Consider the following 13,674-nt stretch of genomic DNA (forward strand, 5'->3'; position numbering starts at 1 on the left):
AAGTGTACATTCAGTGTTGTGTCCGCATGAAAAATACAGCCTTATTGTCCATCAGGTCCTCTATAACTTGAGTAAACCTTCCTTTCTTTGTTTCTCATCCATTTTTACTGTTGCTCCTTCTCCTAGCTACTTAAGTCTTCTCTTTTCCAGGCACAATATTAGATATGGAGTCTGATAGTCCTCATAAGTCTGTGGAATGTCAAGTTCCAGGTAGCATCACCCAAATAGCCACTTTCATGGGCAGAGTTCCCACTGGCCTCTCTGGCGTGGGATGGCAGCTCAAAGGAAAGGTTTAAGTTTTGCCTATATGGCTTTCTGAAAGAATATTGGAAGTTTTAATTAAAAAAAAAAAAGAAAAAAGATATTTTTAGAAGTGTAGTACTGGAATAAACAAGCTAAGAGACAGACCTGCCTTTCCAAACTGACTGAACAATTCTTGCCTAGTGACATGAGGAGCTTCTGATCCTTTGCCTTATATCTTATAGATATTAAATCAATATTATAGCTTAATTAATATCCAGTGCATTCTCCCTACTGATTCTATTGCACATACAGCAGTGTTTATTCCATATGAAGAGTATCCTCTAATGTCCTTCATGGGCTTCACGCTTCTCCCTCTATCTCATTCTTCAACTTGAGGACAAGTGTGGATGAAAGGGCATTGCAGAAAAGGAGATATTTTAAATGAGCCCTATTCTGAAACCCTCATGTGATCATGAAAGTGCCCCTTGGGTCCAGTGTAAGCATTTTGTGTGTAAGGATTGAAGCCATTACGGCTACAGACATTTTAAAAGGAAAGGTGAAGAGGCTGGGAGGAAATTGCTCTGGTTTTGGTACTGCAGAATTGGATCTTTCGTTATAAATCTTGATTCTGTTTATTAGTGGAAGCCATTAATTGGCAAATCCTAACCTCAGGTAAGTGAGTGCCGGTCAAAACATTGTTGATGATGCTTAGAAATCCTTGTCATAAAATTAATAATGCTATAGATGGGGCCCAGATCAAAGTCAGTCTGTTGCTGTGAATGCTGTAACGGGCTGTAAGTCGGCTTTGAGTCAAAACTATTCCACTATCTCTCCCTTAAAGAATTAGTTTTCAGTTTCACGACCCATGAGAACGATGGAAAATTCTATAGGGGAAAAGAAATTATTTCTAAAAGAAGCAGACAAACATGGTCAACAAGTGCAGAAAGGCATCAGCTGTCTAAATAACCCCTAAGTGATATTGATGTATAAATAATTGAAATTACTCATACCAACCACATACGAAATACAAAACAAGTTCTTTCATTTGCCTTCCCACGTCTAAAAATGTCTGGCATATTTCAGTGCTCAGGAAGAATATTTTTGCTTTACTTTAATAGTGTAGACTTGAACTACCCATTTACTGAATATCAGTATGATTTTAAACCTGGAGCAGGTCCATCCCAAGCTGCCAGACAGACCTGCTTTTGAACAGCTTATTTTGTAATTGAATTCAACAAGAATTCTTGATTTCTCCCTGTTGTTTCATGCATCCAAAGAACACATGGTTTTAACTGGGCTGCATAAAATCTAAACCAAAACTAGACAGGAGGAAACTAAAGGAAAAGAGTGAGCATTGTGAAGTGTGTTCACATGGATTTGTCCAGTATCACTTCAGATTGCAATTGCGGGTGGTTTGGGGGATGCAGTCGAAATTAAGTATCATTTTGCCACAGACTTTGCATAGGACCTTGGGCAAATCACATAATCTGCTTAAAGTTCAATTCCCTTTCTCCAACATCGTAATAAGATTAGTCACCTTCTTCAGAGAGGTGCTGGGAAGATAATTATCATAAAGGTCCTATATTGCTTGGATTTTATTATAGCAAAACCCATGTAAGTACCTGAGATGCATGGATATTTAAAGTATAAATCCTACCACTGTTGAGAAGCAAAGCTGAAAACCAAAAAATATCGTTCACTTTAAGGGTGTGTTTGTTGATGTCAAGCAGCATACGTTATAAATAATTTGAAGTGTAAATAATATATTTTTAATTTATTTTACATGTATTCAAGTTTTGTAATTGAAATATTTATATGCTTGAAATGGAGTACACTGTTTAAAAAGGAGGTTTAAAATGGTTTCTGAAACACGTATTTATTATTTAAACATATATTTTAGCTGTAAACACTCTAACATAATTACAACCTTTCTCAGCCAGGGAGAACTAAATAAAAACTTAATTTGTCACATTAATTTTGTGCAGAAATGCAGATACCCTAAGCCAGTGGGTTCAATTAATCCTTAACTTCCATATTACCTTATAAAAATGACTTTAAGAGCCCTTGGTATTTTTGGAATACAGCAAAATGAGCCATCTGATGTCTTTTTTTTTTCAAGGGACTTTCAGAACTGGCAGGGAAACAGTATTGGTATATCGTGTTCACATGCTGAATCTGACCAGACAACTCCCAGCAAATAGTCTGTTTGCCAGATAGACTCTGCCTTTCTGTTTGCCCAGTCCACAAACAGGAGGATTTGTTATTTAGTTTTTTACCCAGCACTGCACTTTGCTGCAAATACCCCAAATCTGAGCTGCTGATAAAATCCTGTTATTGGGGAACCATAATTCCAGGAGTCGAGTTTCAGAGCAAGCACACGATTGTGAAGACAAAATTAGTTTCTTATAAATATTCCACAATATTTGCTTAAAATGAGCTATTTCTTCAAACATTTTCCTGCCAAGAACATTCCTCCAGCTGCACAGAGTCAGCTGGAAACAACTTCTTTCTTTTATATTAAGAGAAGATGAAGCACTGAAACATCAGCTCTTTTGCCTTTGTACAGCACAAAAACAGAGCTTCATTTTTTTTAGTGCTGCTGAATCAAATTCTGTGACACAGTTTTTTGTTTTGCTTTTCATGTTTATTATTGATTTTGGAAGTCTCTCTTTTTGAGTGCTTATTCTGGAGGTCTGACTCATTTTTAAAAAATGAGTAGGCACCCTCATTCTGAAAGCCAAGGCTTATTAATCAGCATCTGGATACCCAGTACTGAGGCACGCGAAGCCCCTGGTCACTTTTGAAAATAGATACCTTAAGGGTCCCATTCCTACTGCAAGCCATTCATTACCTTCAGTTTGTTGGATTTTTTTTTCTGTAATTCCTGTCCTAATAGTCCTCTTCACACAGAGTCCAAGTTAAATTTATGACTGATTGTCACCATTTCCCCAACCACAAACCAGAGCTCAAGCACGCAGAAATAAACTAGTGACTCAGATTAATGACATCTTCTTATTAAATGTCACTTTTCAAAAAAAGAAAGTAACCTGGCACTCTGAAGAGTGTGAAATGATGCTGTATCACAGAAGAATGTCTAGAATATATTAGCAAACCACAGAAAGAGGCTTGTTGTACACAAACTAAATGTGTTTCAGATTTTGAAGGACATGCACCTCCGTCCATTCTGAATATCTCTAACTCGGGTTAGAACAAGTAAGAGTTTATATAAAACATCTATTACAGATGCCAAGTACCAGACCAATGCACTTGAAAACCCCTTGGGAGAAGGGTGCAGTTGGTAGTTTTTGTCCAACTCCAGATCTCAATTTGCCAACTACTGGATCAGGAAAGGAAGTTGGATTTGGGATTCTGGCTGCTTGGTTTATCTCCAAGTCACAAGTTAGTGCATTGCTCAGGGTTTACATCTAAACACATGCTCAGAAATGTAGGTAATTCTTTCTTACAGATTCTTATTTCATGTCATGTTAGGTGTTGTGTTGTCTGTTAATGCAATATGTGTTTCCACCTGAGGTTAGAGCATCATAATGCCCACACTGGGTGGTTCATCTTCTCTGTGTACTGTATTTGGCAGTGGACAATGGCAGATGTCTATGAAAGCAATGGGGTGTACATATAATGATGTTTCTCAAGAAGTTCAACACTTAAGGTCTCAGAGGGTTCCAGAAATGACATCTTTATGTTCAAGATCACCCGATTCTAATAGCTTACCTCTTCCAGGTGCTTTGCATGCAAATATTAGGCAGACTGTGCGTTGAAAAAAGTATAATGTGTGTCAGTGTAAGAGGAGAAAATGTGCTAGCAAAATGTGGGAGTTCCCCTGATCACACCACAGGTCAGCACTTCAACAGAAAAATATGCCACAGTTCTGGAGTAGTTGAGATTTAGGGGTAGATTTGCTCTGGCTGTGCACCCAGATCCATGCAGCACCTGTGAATCACACTGACAGCAAAACAAATTCAGGATGGTACCCTGATGGTGTTGGGGAATCAGAGTTGAAGAACAGAGGTGGATTCAGAGGACAGGTTTCTAAGTGTAATGACATTTTTTGTCTCTGAAATACAATTTCTTGAGCCAGCAACAATACAGAGGAATACTGGTATGTAACCAAGTTAGCTAGTTCCCTTTCTGTGGGCATGAGAACCAAATTTGACCCAGAAGGTCAGGTACTTCTAGTTCAGTGCTGCATTCCTGATAGTGGTCAGTGGTAGAGGTAAGGAGAAAAAGCTAAAGGAAGAGGAACATGTATTCTCCACATACATCTTCCAGACTTCAGTTCCAGAGAAGAGAGGAATAAAATATATACTGATTATCCTAAACCATATAACTTTAGACATAATGTTCACCCTTTGGGAATGTGTGGGAGACAGTATTGTATATTTGTGGTTTTAAACACAGTTAAACTTATTTACTTCAGAGCACAAAGGAAAACCAAACTGTTTGTGGAGAACAAACCAGGAAACTTGCTTAACTCTCCCCAGCTCTCTGTAACAATGGACCATAAATAGGTCAGACATTTCTTGGGAACCAGTGAAGATGAGTATTGGAAAATGCCACAAATTATGTTTAAAGAACATTAAAGTGGTGACAGACCAGTAAATGTTGGGAAATTCAGAGATACAACCAGAAGCTGCCCATATAGTTCATGCCAGAATGGGGGTGAGGGGCACACACTGGTGCAGTAAGACTAGCACGTTAACCTTCACTATTAAAATCCTTGGCTGTATGTACAATCATTTTTTCCTCTGAAAATGCCATGAGTTTTTTCTCACCTTGCCAGTCCACCCAGCTGACTACAACTACCTGAGGGTGGGATTTATCTCAGCTGTGCTTGGCTGCCTACAGTTAAGCATCTAAATTTGTCACCTTGGTTAACTGGAGAAAGGTAGATACTTCCAGGGAGCAGCTTATGCTAACTGAGAGGTGTCTACAACCATGGAAGGAAATTATTGTTGTGTTTCTGCTGACGATCGAGGGCAGGTAGAGCGTTAGCCTAGAGTTTGTGACTTTGGTCAGCTCAATTTTAAGGCAACTCAGTTTAAGTAAAAGGGATCCTCAGAGTTGTTTGTTTGTTTTGACCAGTAGATAGAGTGAGTAATTTGGAGAAAAAGGCATGTTCCTTTCAAAAATAAGTAAGTTCCTAAATCATGTAATTTCAAAGATCTCTTTGGAGCTCTCAGACAAGAACATTGATTCTTATGTGATCATTTCTAAAATGACATGGGTTGGGAGCTGATCCTATGATTTATGTGGAACTGAATAACGTTTGGAATATTTGATGCTGGTAGTCTTGTTTTTAATCTTCAACTTGATCTAATACTAATTTTCTTATTTTAAATATGGAGAACTTCCTACTGTGAATGCCATTTCCTGCAGTAACACAGATGGCTCTGAGGCAGACATTCCTCTCCTTTGTTTTTTTTTTTTTTGTTTTGTTTTGTGTTTTTACAGACTGCTTTATTTGGGAATTTTAGCTTTGTTGGTAGTTCGTGATACATGCTTGGAGCAACAGTCCTGTGCCCTAAACGATGACCTGCTTAGAAGCCTAATTTTTTTTATAGGATCTCACTGTGATTTTGAAATACTTCATTCCTGGTTAAAAATAAAGTCTAAGTCAGCTTTTATTAAAAAAATAAAAATTAAAAAAAAAAGGCATTAAATTGTATTCCCTAATCCAGGATGTAAGTCGGCTGACAGCTCTGAGTTATTGTCTGCTTAGGGTACCTGTGGCTTTGATCACTGACAGGGGTGGTTGTGGGCCTGGTTGGTTGTGTTTTAAGGTGCCCAAGAGTAGGGTAGTGCATGTGCCAGAGCTGTATATTGTTTGCTGGATACAGTCATGGCACTTTTTCTATGTACCTTTTTTACTTCTCTTGTCTGTGGTGGCAGAATGAGTGAGAAAATGGCATTTCAGTGATGGGGAGAGCAATTCTGTAGTTTCTGAACATAGCAAAAATTTTGAGTTAAAGTGCAAGAAACTAGTGAACTCCTGAATGGTTCTAATGTTATTTTCAAGGACTGTGTTTAAATCCAGCCAATAATCCTAACAGAGTCCAGGATGAGAAGCACTGTCCCATCCTTCTGTGTGGAGTACAAGAGCACTAATCCTCTTAGCAAGGAAGTTAAGTTTCCTATTTATTACCTGCACTTAGAGGAGACCTCTCAGAGGTGTGTCAGCCACAGTATCAGTGTCAGCCACTGTGTCAGTAGGTGCAAACTGGAACAAATGGATAAATGGTTATATTTGGTACACCTCTTTTGAGGGCTTTGATCAGTTGCAAGGAAACACCCTGCATACTTCAGAAACCCAACTTTGCATTTCTGCGGTAATCAGTTATGCCTCCAGAAAATGAATAGGAAAGAGTCTCTAATTAAAACTGCAGCACATGGTGCTTTTGCAGTGTACAGATGTCAGCTGGGGACCAGTTTTAAAAGCCTGCCTGAGCTTGCACTGGGCAGCCAATCTCAGCTGAAGGGATGTCACATGCAGAACCATGCATCATTTATCAGATAGGTTTGCTGGACACTGTCATGACCCCAGAGTTCACCTGAGCAAATGTGAGCATCTTGCTGGTGTAAGCTAAAGCTGTTGCATTAAACCAGGGCTAATGCTTGTGCTAGGAAGCGAGCATCTGCCATGTATGAAAACAGAAATAATGTTGCTTTGGATGAGAAGGGAAAATGCTTGTAAATATTGTAGTCTCTGGCTTTTGTGTGGGTTACATTGTGACTGTATTCAAACATTGACAGGTTAATTACATGTTTCAAAGCTTGTTTACTGTGATCTCAGAGGAAAGTGTTATTAAAGAAGTGTTCAGCATCTAACAGTGCTTTCCCCCCCACCCCCCTCTTTTCTCTTCTCAATGTTTTCCTCTAGCTGATTACTCCTCATGCCATCCGCGTACAGACACCTCCCCGACATATCCCAGGGGTTGTAGAAGTCACATTGTCCTACAAGTCTAAGCAGTTTTGCAAGGGAACGCCTGGAAGATTCATTTACACAGGTAAGGATACTTTAGTGCCAGATATAATGTGGAGAAATAGGGTAGGCAATGTATCATGCTCACTAGGGCTTCAGCTTTCATCATTAAAAGCTGTACCACATTTTATTATTTGGGCTGAGCACGTCATTGAAGATACCAATATAAAGTTGAATTTCTGAAATGGAGGAATATAGAGATGAATCAGAAGGCATGCCAGTGTGGGATGCTTGTTTGCTTGTTGGTCCTCGCTGTAGGGCATCTCTTTACCTGGGAGCTACGGGTGTGAAGAAATGAGCCAAACACACAGTGTGTTCACAAACCTGCTTTCCAAGAAGTAGTCTTGCTAAAAATCTGCATCTCATGTTGTACCAGGGCACAGCAAGTGTTGAAAGCACAGCCTGTTTGCCTTCCCATTTCCTTATAACATACTCGCTTCTGGCTTCTGTGGGGGCCATGTGGCTTTCACCCTGGTCAGTGCTTCAGACATAATGACTTGCTGTGTTTTGGGCTGGCATCCCATACTGAGACCACTGAGAAGGGTGCTCTGGCCTGAAGAGGTATTGACAAAACTGCTAAGACATTACGGTAATGTAGATGTTAAATCACTCTCAGCAGTAATATAGATGGCATGGGAAATAAACCAAGTAGCAGCCTACCTTTTAAAGCAAACAAACAAACACTTGTATCTTTGATTCCTTGGAAGCTATGCATGCTTTGAGAATTAACAACTTGCTCCAGGTTTGGATGTGCTTGTTGTTTGAGCCATAGTGCAGTCAGGGCTACTGCTTCTGTAACTGTTTGCTTGGAGAACGTCATCACAATCCAGTGCAATTCCTTGCCTCATCTTTGACTGCACCTCAAACTTTAAGAATAATACGCCACATAAGTACATATTATGGATCATTCTGAATTACACTGGGCACGTACATTTATCCAGCTGTGAGTGTACACCCAGGAGCTCAAGGCAGAGGATGGACTTCTGTGCTCTGATTAACAAAGCTCTCATTAGATTTCTTTAACGCAGTGCAAGTTGAACAAAGGTGATATATAAAGCTTTCTTCTTGCAAATGCTCTCTCCTCTGTTTGGGATTATGTGCTGGTTTTTTTTTTGTTGTTTTATTTTGTTTTTTTGTGGGACTTAGTATTCACCTATTGCCTCATTCACTAAGCAGCAGACTTTGCTGTGTGTTCTTTGTGAGTGATATGATTTCAACAGTGTGTGGGAAGTTCATACATTGAACAATAATGCATCATACCATAAAGTTACTTAGGGTTTGAATGTGCTGGAACAAAAGAAAAAGGAAAAGGGTGAAATTGCCAGCTGGTGCAAATTGGCAGTGTGCACCACATGAAGGTGTCAGCCTGAGCTCTGGACAGTTTCACTGTGAATCCTTTCCCTTCCTGACTTCGTACAGTAAGCTGTGCTCTCCTGCTTGTTGGTAAGCCACTGGGCTGGCTGCAGTTTGGCCAGTGAAATGGAAAGTGTGCATGCGAAGTGAGAGACAGGGAGGAAACCTGACCCTTCTCGACTGTACAAGGAAATTTATGGGGACTTCTTTATGCAATTTAAATGGTAAAAAGGCTCGGACCCATTTTGTTTTTCTTTTCAGATCACTGTTATATAGCTTTTCTAGGAGAAAGAAGAATGGCAGTTTAGCCTGCTTGCCCAAAAGCAGATGGTTGAATGTGGAAATAAGTTGTCCCAGTAGGGAAAGTATTTCCATATATGCCTTTTCAGGTTAGTGTTCGAAACATATGATTTTTCATTCAATAAACAAAAGTTTTGAAATACTAAACAACAACGACAGAATCAAAGGTGATCCAATCTACGGACAGTTCTCGCACTTACGCAGCTTTTATGGAGTGGGGGTGGATATGGAAATGCTGTTGTGACTGAAATGGTACCTCCCACAATTTGCATCTTTTCAATCCTTTCACAGGCAGCGTGATCTTAAATGTGTCTTTTTTTTTTAAAGGACTAAATGAAACTAAAATAAAAACAATTAATGCATCCTGACCTTCAGAAGTGCCTTCCAGCCCTTTAAACAAAATGCAGGTTCGGTACACGCCTGCCGATTAGTTTTAGTTAATTGAAAATTATAGGATTGACCCAAGAGGAAAATTTTGTTTGCACTCCAATCACTTGTACAAATTAAGGAAAATTACCACAATTTTGTTTAGCTAAGGTTTCACACTGAGTTCACGAAATTAGCTCAGCCATCCCAACAAAGTCAGCACTTTGTTAGTGAGCACTAGAAAAAAACTAATAGTCTATGGTGTGTACAAACGAAGCATAGAAAAAGCTATGATGCTTTAGAGAACTAGGCCAAGTGTTTTTAATTAGGATTATTGGTTCATTGTAAGTTTTGAAGAACAATCAAACTAGCAGATTAGCTGTTTCTTTTAAAGCTAGAATTTCTTACCATTCATTTTTCCCATGAGAACTTGTTTTAACTCCCACATAGCACTATTTTTTTTTTCTTTTTTTTTCCTTTTTTTTTTTTCCTTTTTTTTTTAACAAGGCCTGCAGGAAATGGACCAATTGGAAGTTGGGATGCAGTAACATTCCCCAGCATCACTGCAGCCGATGGGAGTTTTTCACAATGTTCTTCAGTGAACTCAGTGTTCTGGAACATATTACAAAACCACAGAGGCCAAATGTTTTCTCAGAGGAGTTTGGCCTCTGTTTTTGGCCGAAAACATTTCGGCATCACTTGCTGCTTATTTACCCTGCTATTAAGAACAAGAAAAGGGGAGAGGAGAAGAAGGAAAAAATAAAAAAGGAGAGTGTGTGTGTGAGAGAGAGAAAAAGACCTGGGGTTTGTGGGCGGTGCAGGAGTCGATCAAGCGTAGTTTCCTTTCTGGTGAGAATGTCCCTGCTCGTTAATGGACCCATTTTGTGGTCAGGTCTCATTTAGAAGAAATTATTTTTAATCAGCGTTCAACAAAATATCCCCTCAAGCCACCTGGCTGTAAACTGTTTTTTTCTTACTGTTAAGTACTTAAGTTCTCAGAAGAAAATACCTAGTGACCCATTAATTTTAGCCTTTTTTTCCCCATTAACTGCAACTAACTTAGTAACATGATCTCTAAGTAGTCCATGTGCCATCTAAGAATCAAAGTCACATATATACAGAGAAATCCTGGATTTTGTAATTATTTCTGGAAGAAATATACCAGTGTAGCTCTGTGCTTACAAGAAGACTTTTCTATTTCCCATCTGCAAAGCAGTGTATTAGCATGCACATGCAGAGCAGTTATTTCTTAAATTTTGAGCTTTGACATTCCAGAGAGAACATTATTAGAAATACAGAAATATGAATACATTTTACCTCTGTGTTCACTTCGGAATTATATTGAAAAGTCATACTGCACCCAGAAGTATATGAGCCAGTGAAGCACCATGCTGGTCAGTGTTTCCTTGGGGAATCCTTTACCTGTAAATCTCTTCAGACACTGAAGAGCAGCAAATGAATTCTTCTTCATGTCACAACTTAGGAATTATGTGCCACTAATTTATTTTAGGACTGGAAAAACTAAGATAAATGAAGAAGCCATTATGGATACATATCCCTAGGTAGTTTGTCAAGGCAACTCAGAGAATATATGGTTGAATTAAGGGATGAAAATTGACACCGTTTTTTGACACCTGGCCAGGCCATTGAGATTTTTGGTGCTTGGTATTTATTTATTTATGATGGGCATCATGGACAGTGTGATTTTCATGGATGAATTTTGCTGTGCATGGTAGTACCAAACTGTGTGGTCTGAGTGGGACTGCAGTGCGTAAGTGAAAGGACAGTTGTGCTCACCACGTGTTGGAAAAGGTATTCCACTTATGGTACATCCAAAAATGAACTACTTTGTGCCACCACCTGCTCCATTTAAGGTTTTGTGCTTTTGTTCCCAAACTAGAGCAGCAGATTAGTAGGGGGCCAGAAGTACGTGGCTTTGTACTAAGCTATGAACACGTGACTAATTCAGATCCGTGGTGGTTGCTACCCCAAATACTGATTTTTTATTATTATTATCTTGCAAATTGGTTATATGGTTGGGTGTGGATTGGAATTTAGGAATGTTTTTCCTTTGTATTAGTCTTGCTTGGAGACCGTTGTGTGTTGACATCACGTGATTGGATGTGGTACGACTCCAGAAGTGCTGCTAACAGTAATGGGGAGCGTAGAGTCAGCATCATAGACTCTATCCAACAGAGCTTGCTGAGCAGTGTGACTAACTGAGGTGCTGAGTGCCAATCTGCCAGAGCAGAATAGAGTAATTCAGTTGGAAGGGACCTTCCAAGATCATCTAATCGAACTGCAGTAATTGTAATGAAGGCAAACTCCTAGTGGAACACTGGAGAGGCTGGTCATATTTGCATTGCACTTTTTGGCTATTGTGTGTAGAGTGGTGTAGAAATGCTGGCCGTGTGCAGGCCAGGGGCTTTGCAGAATTTCTGGGAGACCACCTCTTTCTCTGGAATGTCTCAGGGCTTCTCGGAGAACTTTTCACTCCCCCAGTTGTTACAAAGAAGAGATAGCCTCATGAGGAAAAATTCCTGCTCCATCCACATCTCACCCTTTACTTACTTCCAAAAGCAGTTGAGTTTGTGTACAAACAGGAAGATCCTTGCAGTTCGCAGATGATTTGAGTAACATTTTCAAAAACAGAATTTTGGTGGCTTTATGTTTTTGTCTTTTTTTCTCTTTAGATGGTTTAATTTACTCAAGAGTGGGGGTAGTTGTTAATGAAAATCATTCTCTTCATTTCTAAAGTCAAATACCTCCAAGAGTTGGATTTGATGATCCTTATTGGGTCCCTTCCAACTCAGGATATTCTGTGATTCAATGATTAAAGGTAAGAGACCAAAAACTACTCATTGCCATTAATAATTTCAGTCTGTGACCACAGAAGCAAAGGTCTAGGTCATGTTCACAGATCTGCTCAGAATTGGAACCGCTTATACCATGATCTCTTATCCCTAAAGTTTCCAGTCCAGTAAGCTCCAGCGATTCCTTTGCAAAGAACATTTTCTGCTATCAAGAAGACACCAAGGTTCAAAAGATGCATAATCAATGAAGTAATCAGCCTTCAGAATGGAGAGTTCTGGAGTTTGTAGATTGAAAAAATAGTTGGTAAGAGACAGACTGGCTGTCAAGAGGTTCCTGGAGCCTCTCTGGAGCCTCGTTAGTGGGTGGGCTTGGCCCTTACACCAGCTAACCTTGGCCATAGCTGTGTATCTTGTATGTAAAAGCCTAGTGACAGTAATTCTCAACATCAGTAATACACAAGCTCATTAGTTTTACAATGCCCCATGTGTTTATTATTAAATCATGAGCACTTAAGTAGCAGATTAGTATATCTGAGGAGAGAAGGCCACCATCAACAGAACAATAAAAATAAATAGAAAAGCCAGTATCTCTGTACTGTCTTGGATTTTATCCTGATATGTTTCTAAAATTCTTCATCCTCAAAGATATGATGACCATTAATCTGAAGTGAAATACAGACCAAATCAGTTCTCTAGAAAAGTGGCCAGAAGCTAGGAAATGAATGCCATTTGTTTTTAACAGCAGTTTTAACTGCCCTTTACTGATAAATAGAAAAGAGGTGTGTTAGAATAAGAAGTATCAGATATCCCGGAGCTAAATAGTCACAGAGTGCTAGAGAAGAGCCAGCGCTTTCCCTGGGAACATGGCAGGCATTGAATGGTGTGCAGAGCTCAGGTGCAGACCTGCCATTGGACTGAAGTTGCACGATGCTCCTGGCTTTCTGCCACTATAAGGGTTTTCTTTAAGCGCTGAAGGTCTGGGTTCACCATGCACCCACACCAGTTGTCTGATCTTAGATATGACCTGCCATGGAAAGAGGAAGTTGTCCTCAGGAAATCCCTAGCTGAATTTAAGGTTGAACTCAGCCCCTTCTGAGTTCCAGTCCATTAACTTAGCTGCTCCACTGAGCCTGTGCTACTACCTTGTCTGCTCCTGTAAATAAACTAATAAATAGTTGCACTTGTTCTGGTGCAAGAACTTAACATTTGTTATTTAGTTGTGGAGTTGGTGTGAAAGTTGCTGCAGAGGCAGCTTTTTACTGTTTGTTAGTATGTGTACGGTGAAGTGTGGACTGTTGGCAGGGTAGAATATTGAGAATATTATTAGGAAAGGTTGTTGGTTTAGTTTTCAGAAATTGAGGAAAGGAAGCTGGGAGGAATCAGAATTGATTGCAGGGAAAAGAGTATTATCAGACAGAGGGGAGGCGGTGAAGGTAGACTGGAAAATCCCTTTTGTATGCTAATAGGAACACAGAACCTGCATATCTTTGGTATTTCTTAAACACTGGCAGCACCATAACACACTGCAAGAAACAATCACTAAAAGTGTGCAGTGTACCTGTAGGACAGCTGCAAAATGAAAGCAATTACAGCAACCGTCAG

At 39.6% G+C, this 13,674-nt stretch overlaps 1 protein-coding gene across 7 annotated transcripts in view; it reads left to right on the top strand.

Annotated features, from left to right (window-relative positions):
* EBF1 (EBF transcription factor 1) overlaps positions 1-13,674 on the top strand; it is a 268,717-nt gene that overhangs the window by 197,309 nt on the left and 57,734 nt on the right. For all 7 annotated transcript variants that reach the window (XM_048960858.1, XM_048960861.1, XM_048960862.1 and 4 more), the window contains one exon: positions 7,139-7,265. In XM_048960858.1, coding sequence (XP_048816815.1) covers positions 7,139-7,265 — 127 coding nt within the window. The remainder of the gene's footprint in view (positions 1-7,138; positions 7,266-13,674) is intronic.

The sequence above is a fragment of the Lagopus muta genome, chromosome 14 (genome assembly GCF_023343835.1).
Source record: "Lagopus muta isolate bLagMut1 chromosome 14, bLagMut1 primary, whole genome shotgun sequence".
Taxonomy (NCBI): domain Eukaryota; kingdom Metazoa; phylum Chordata; class Aves; order Galliformes; family Phasianidae; genus Lagopus; species Lagopus muta.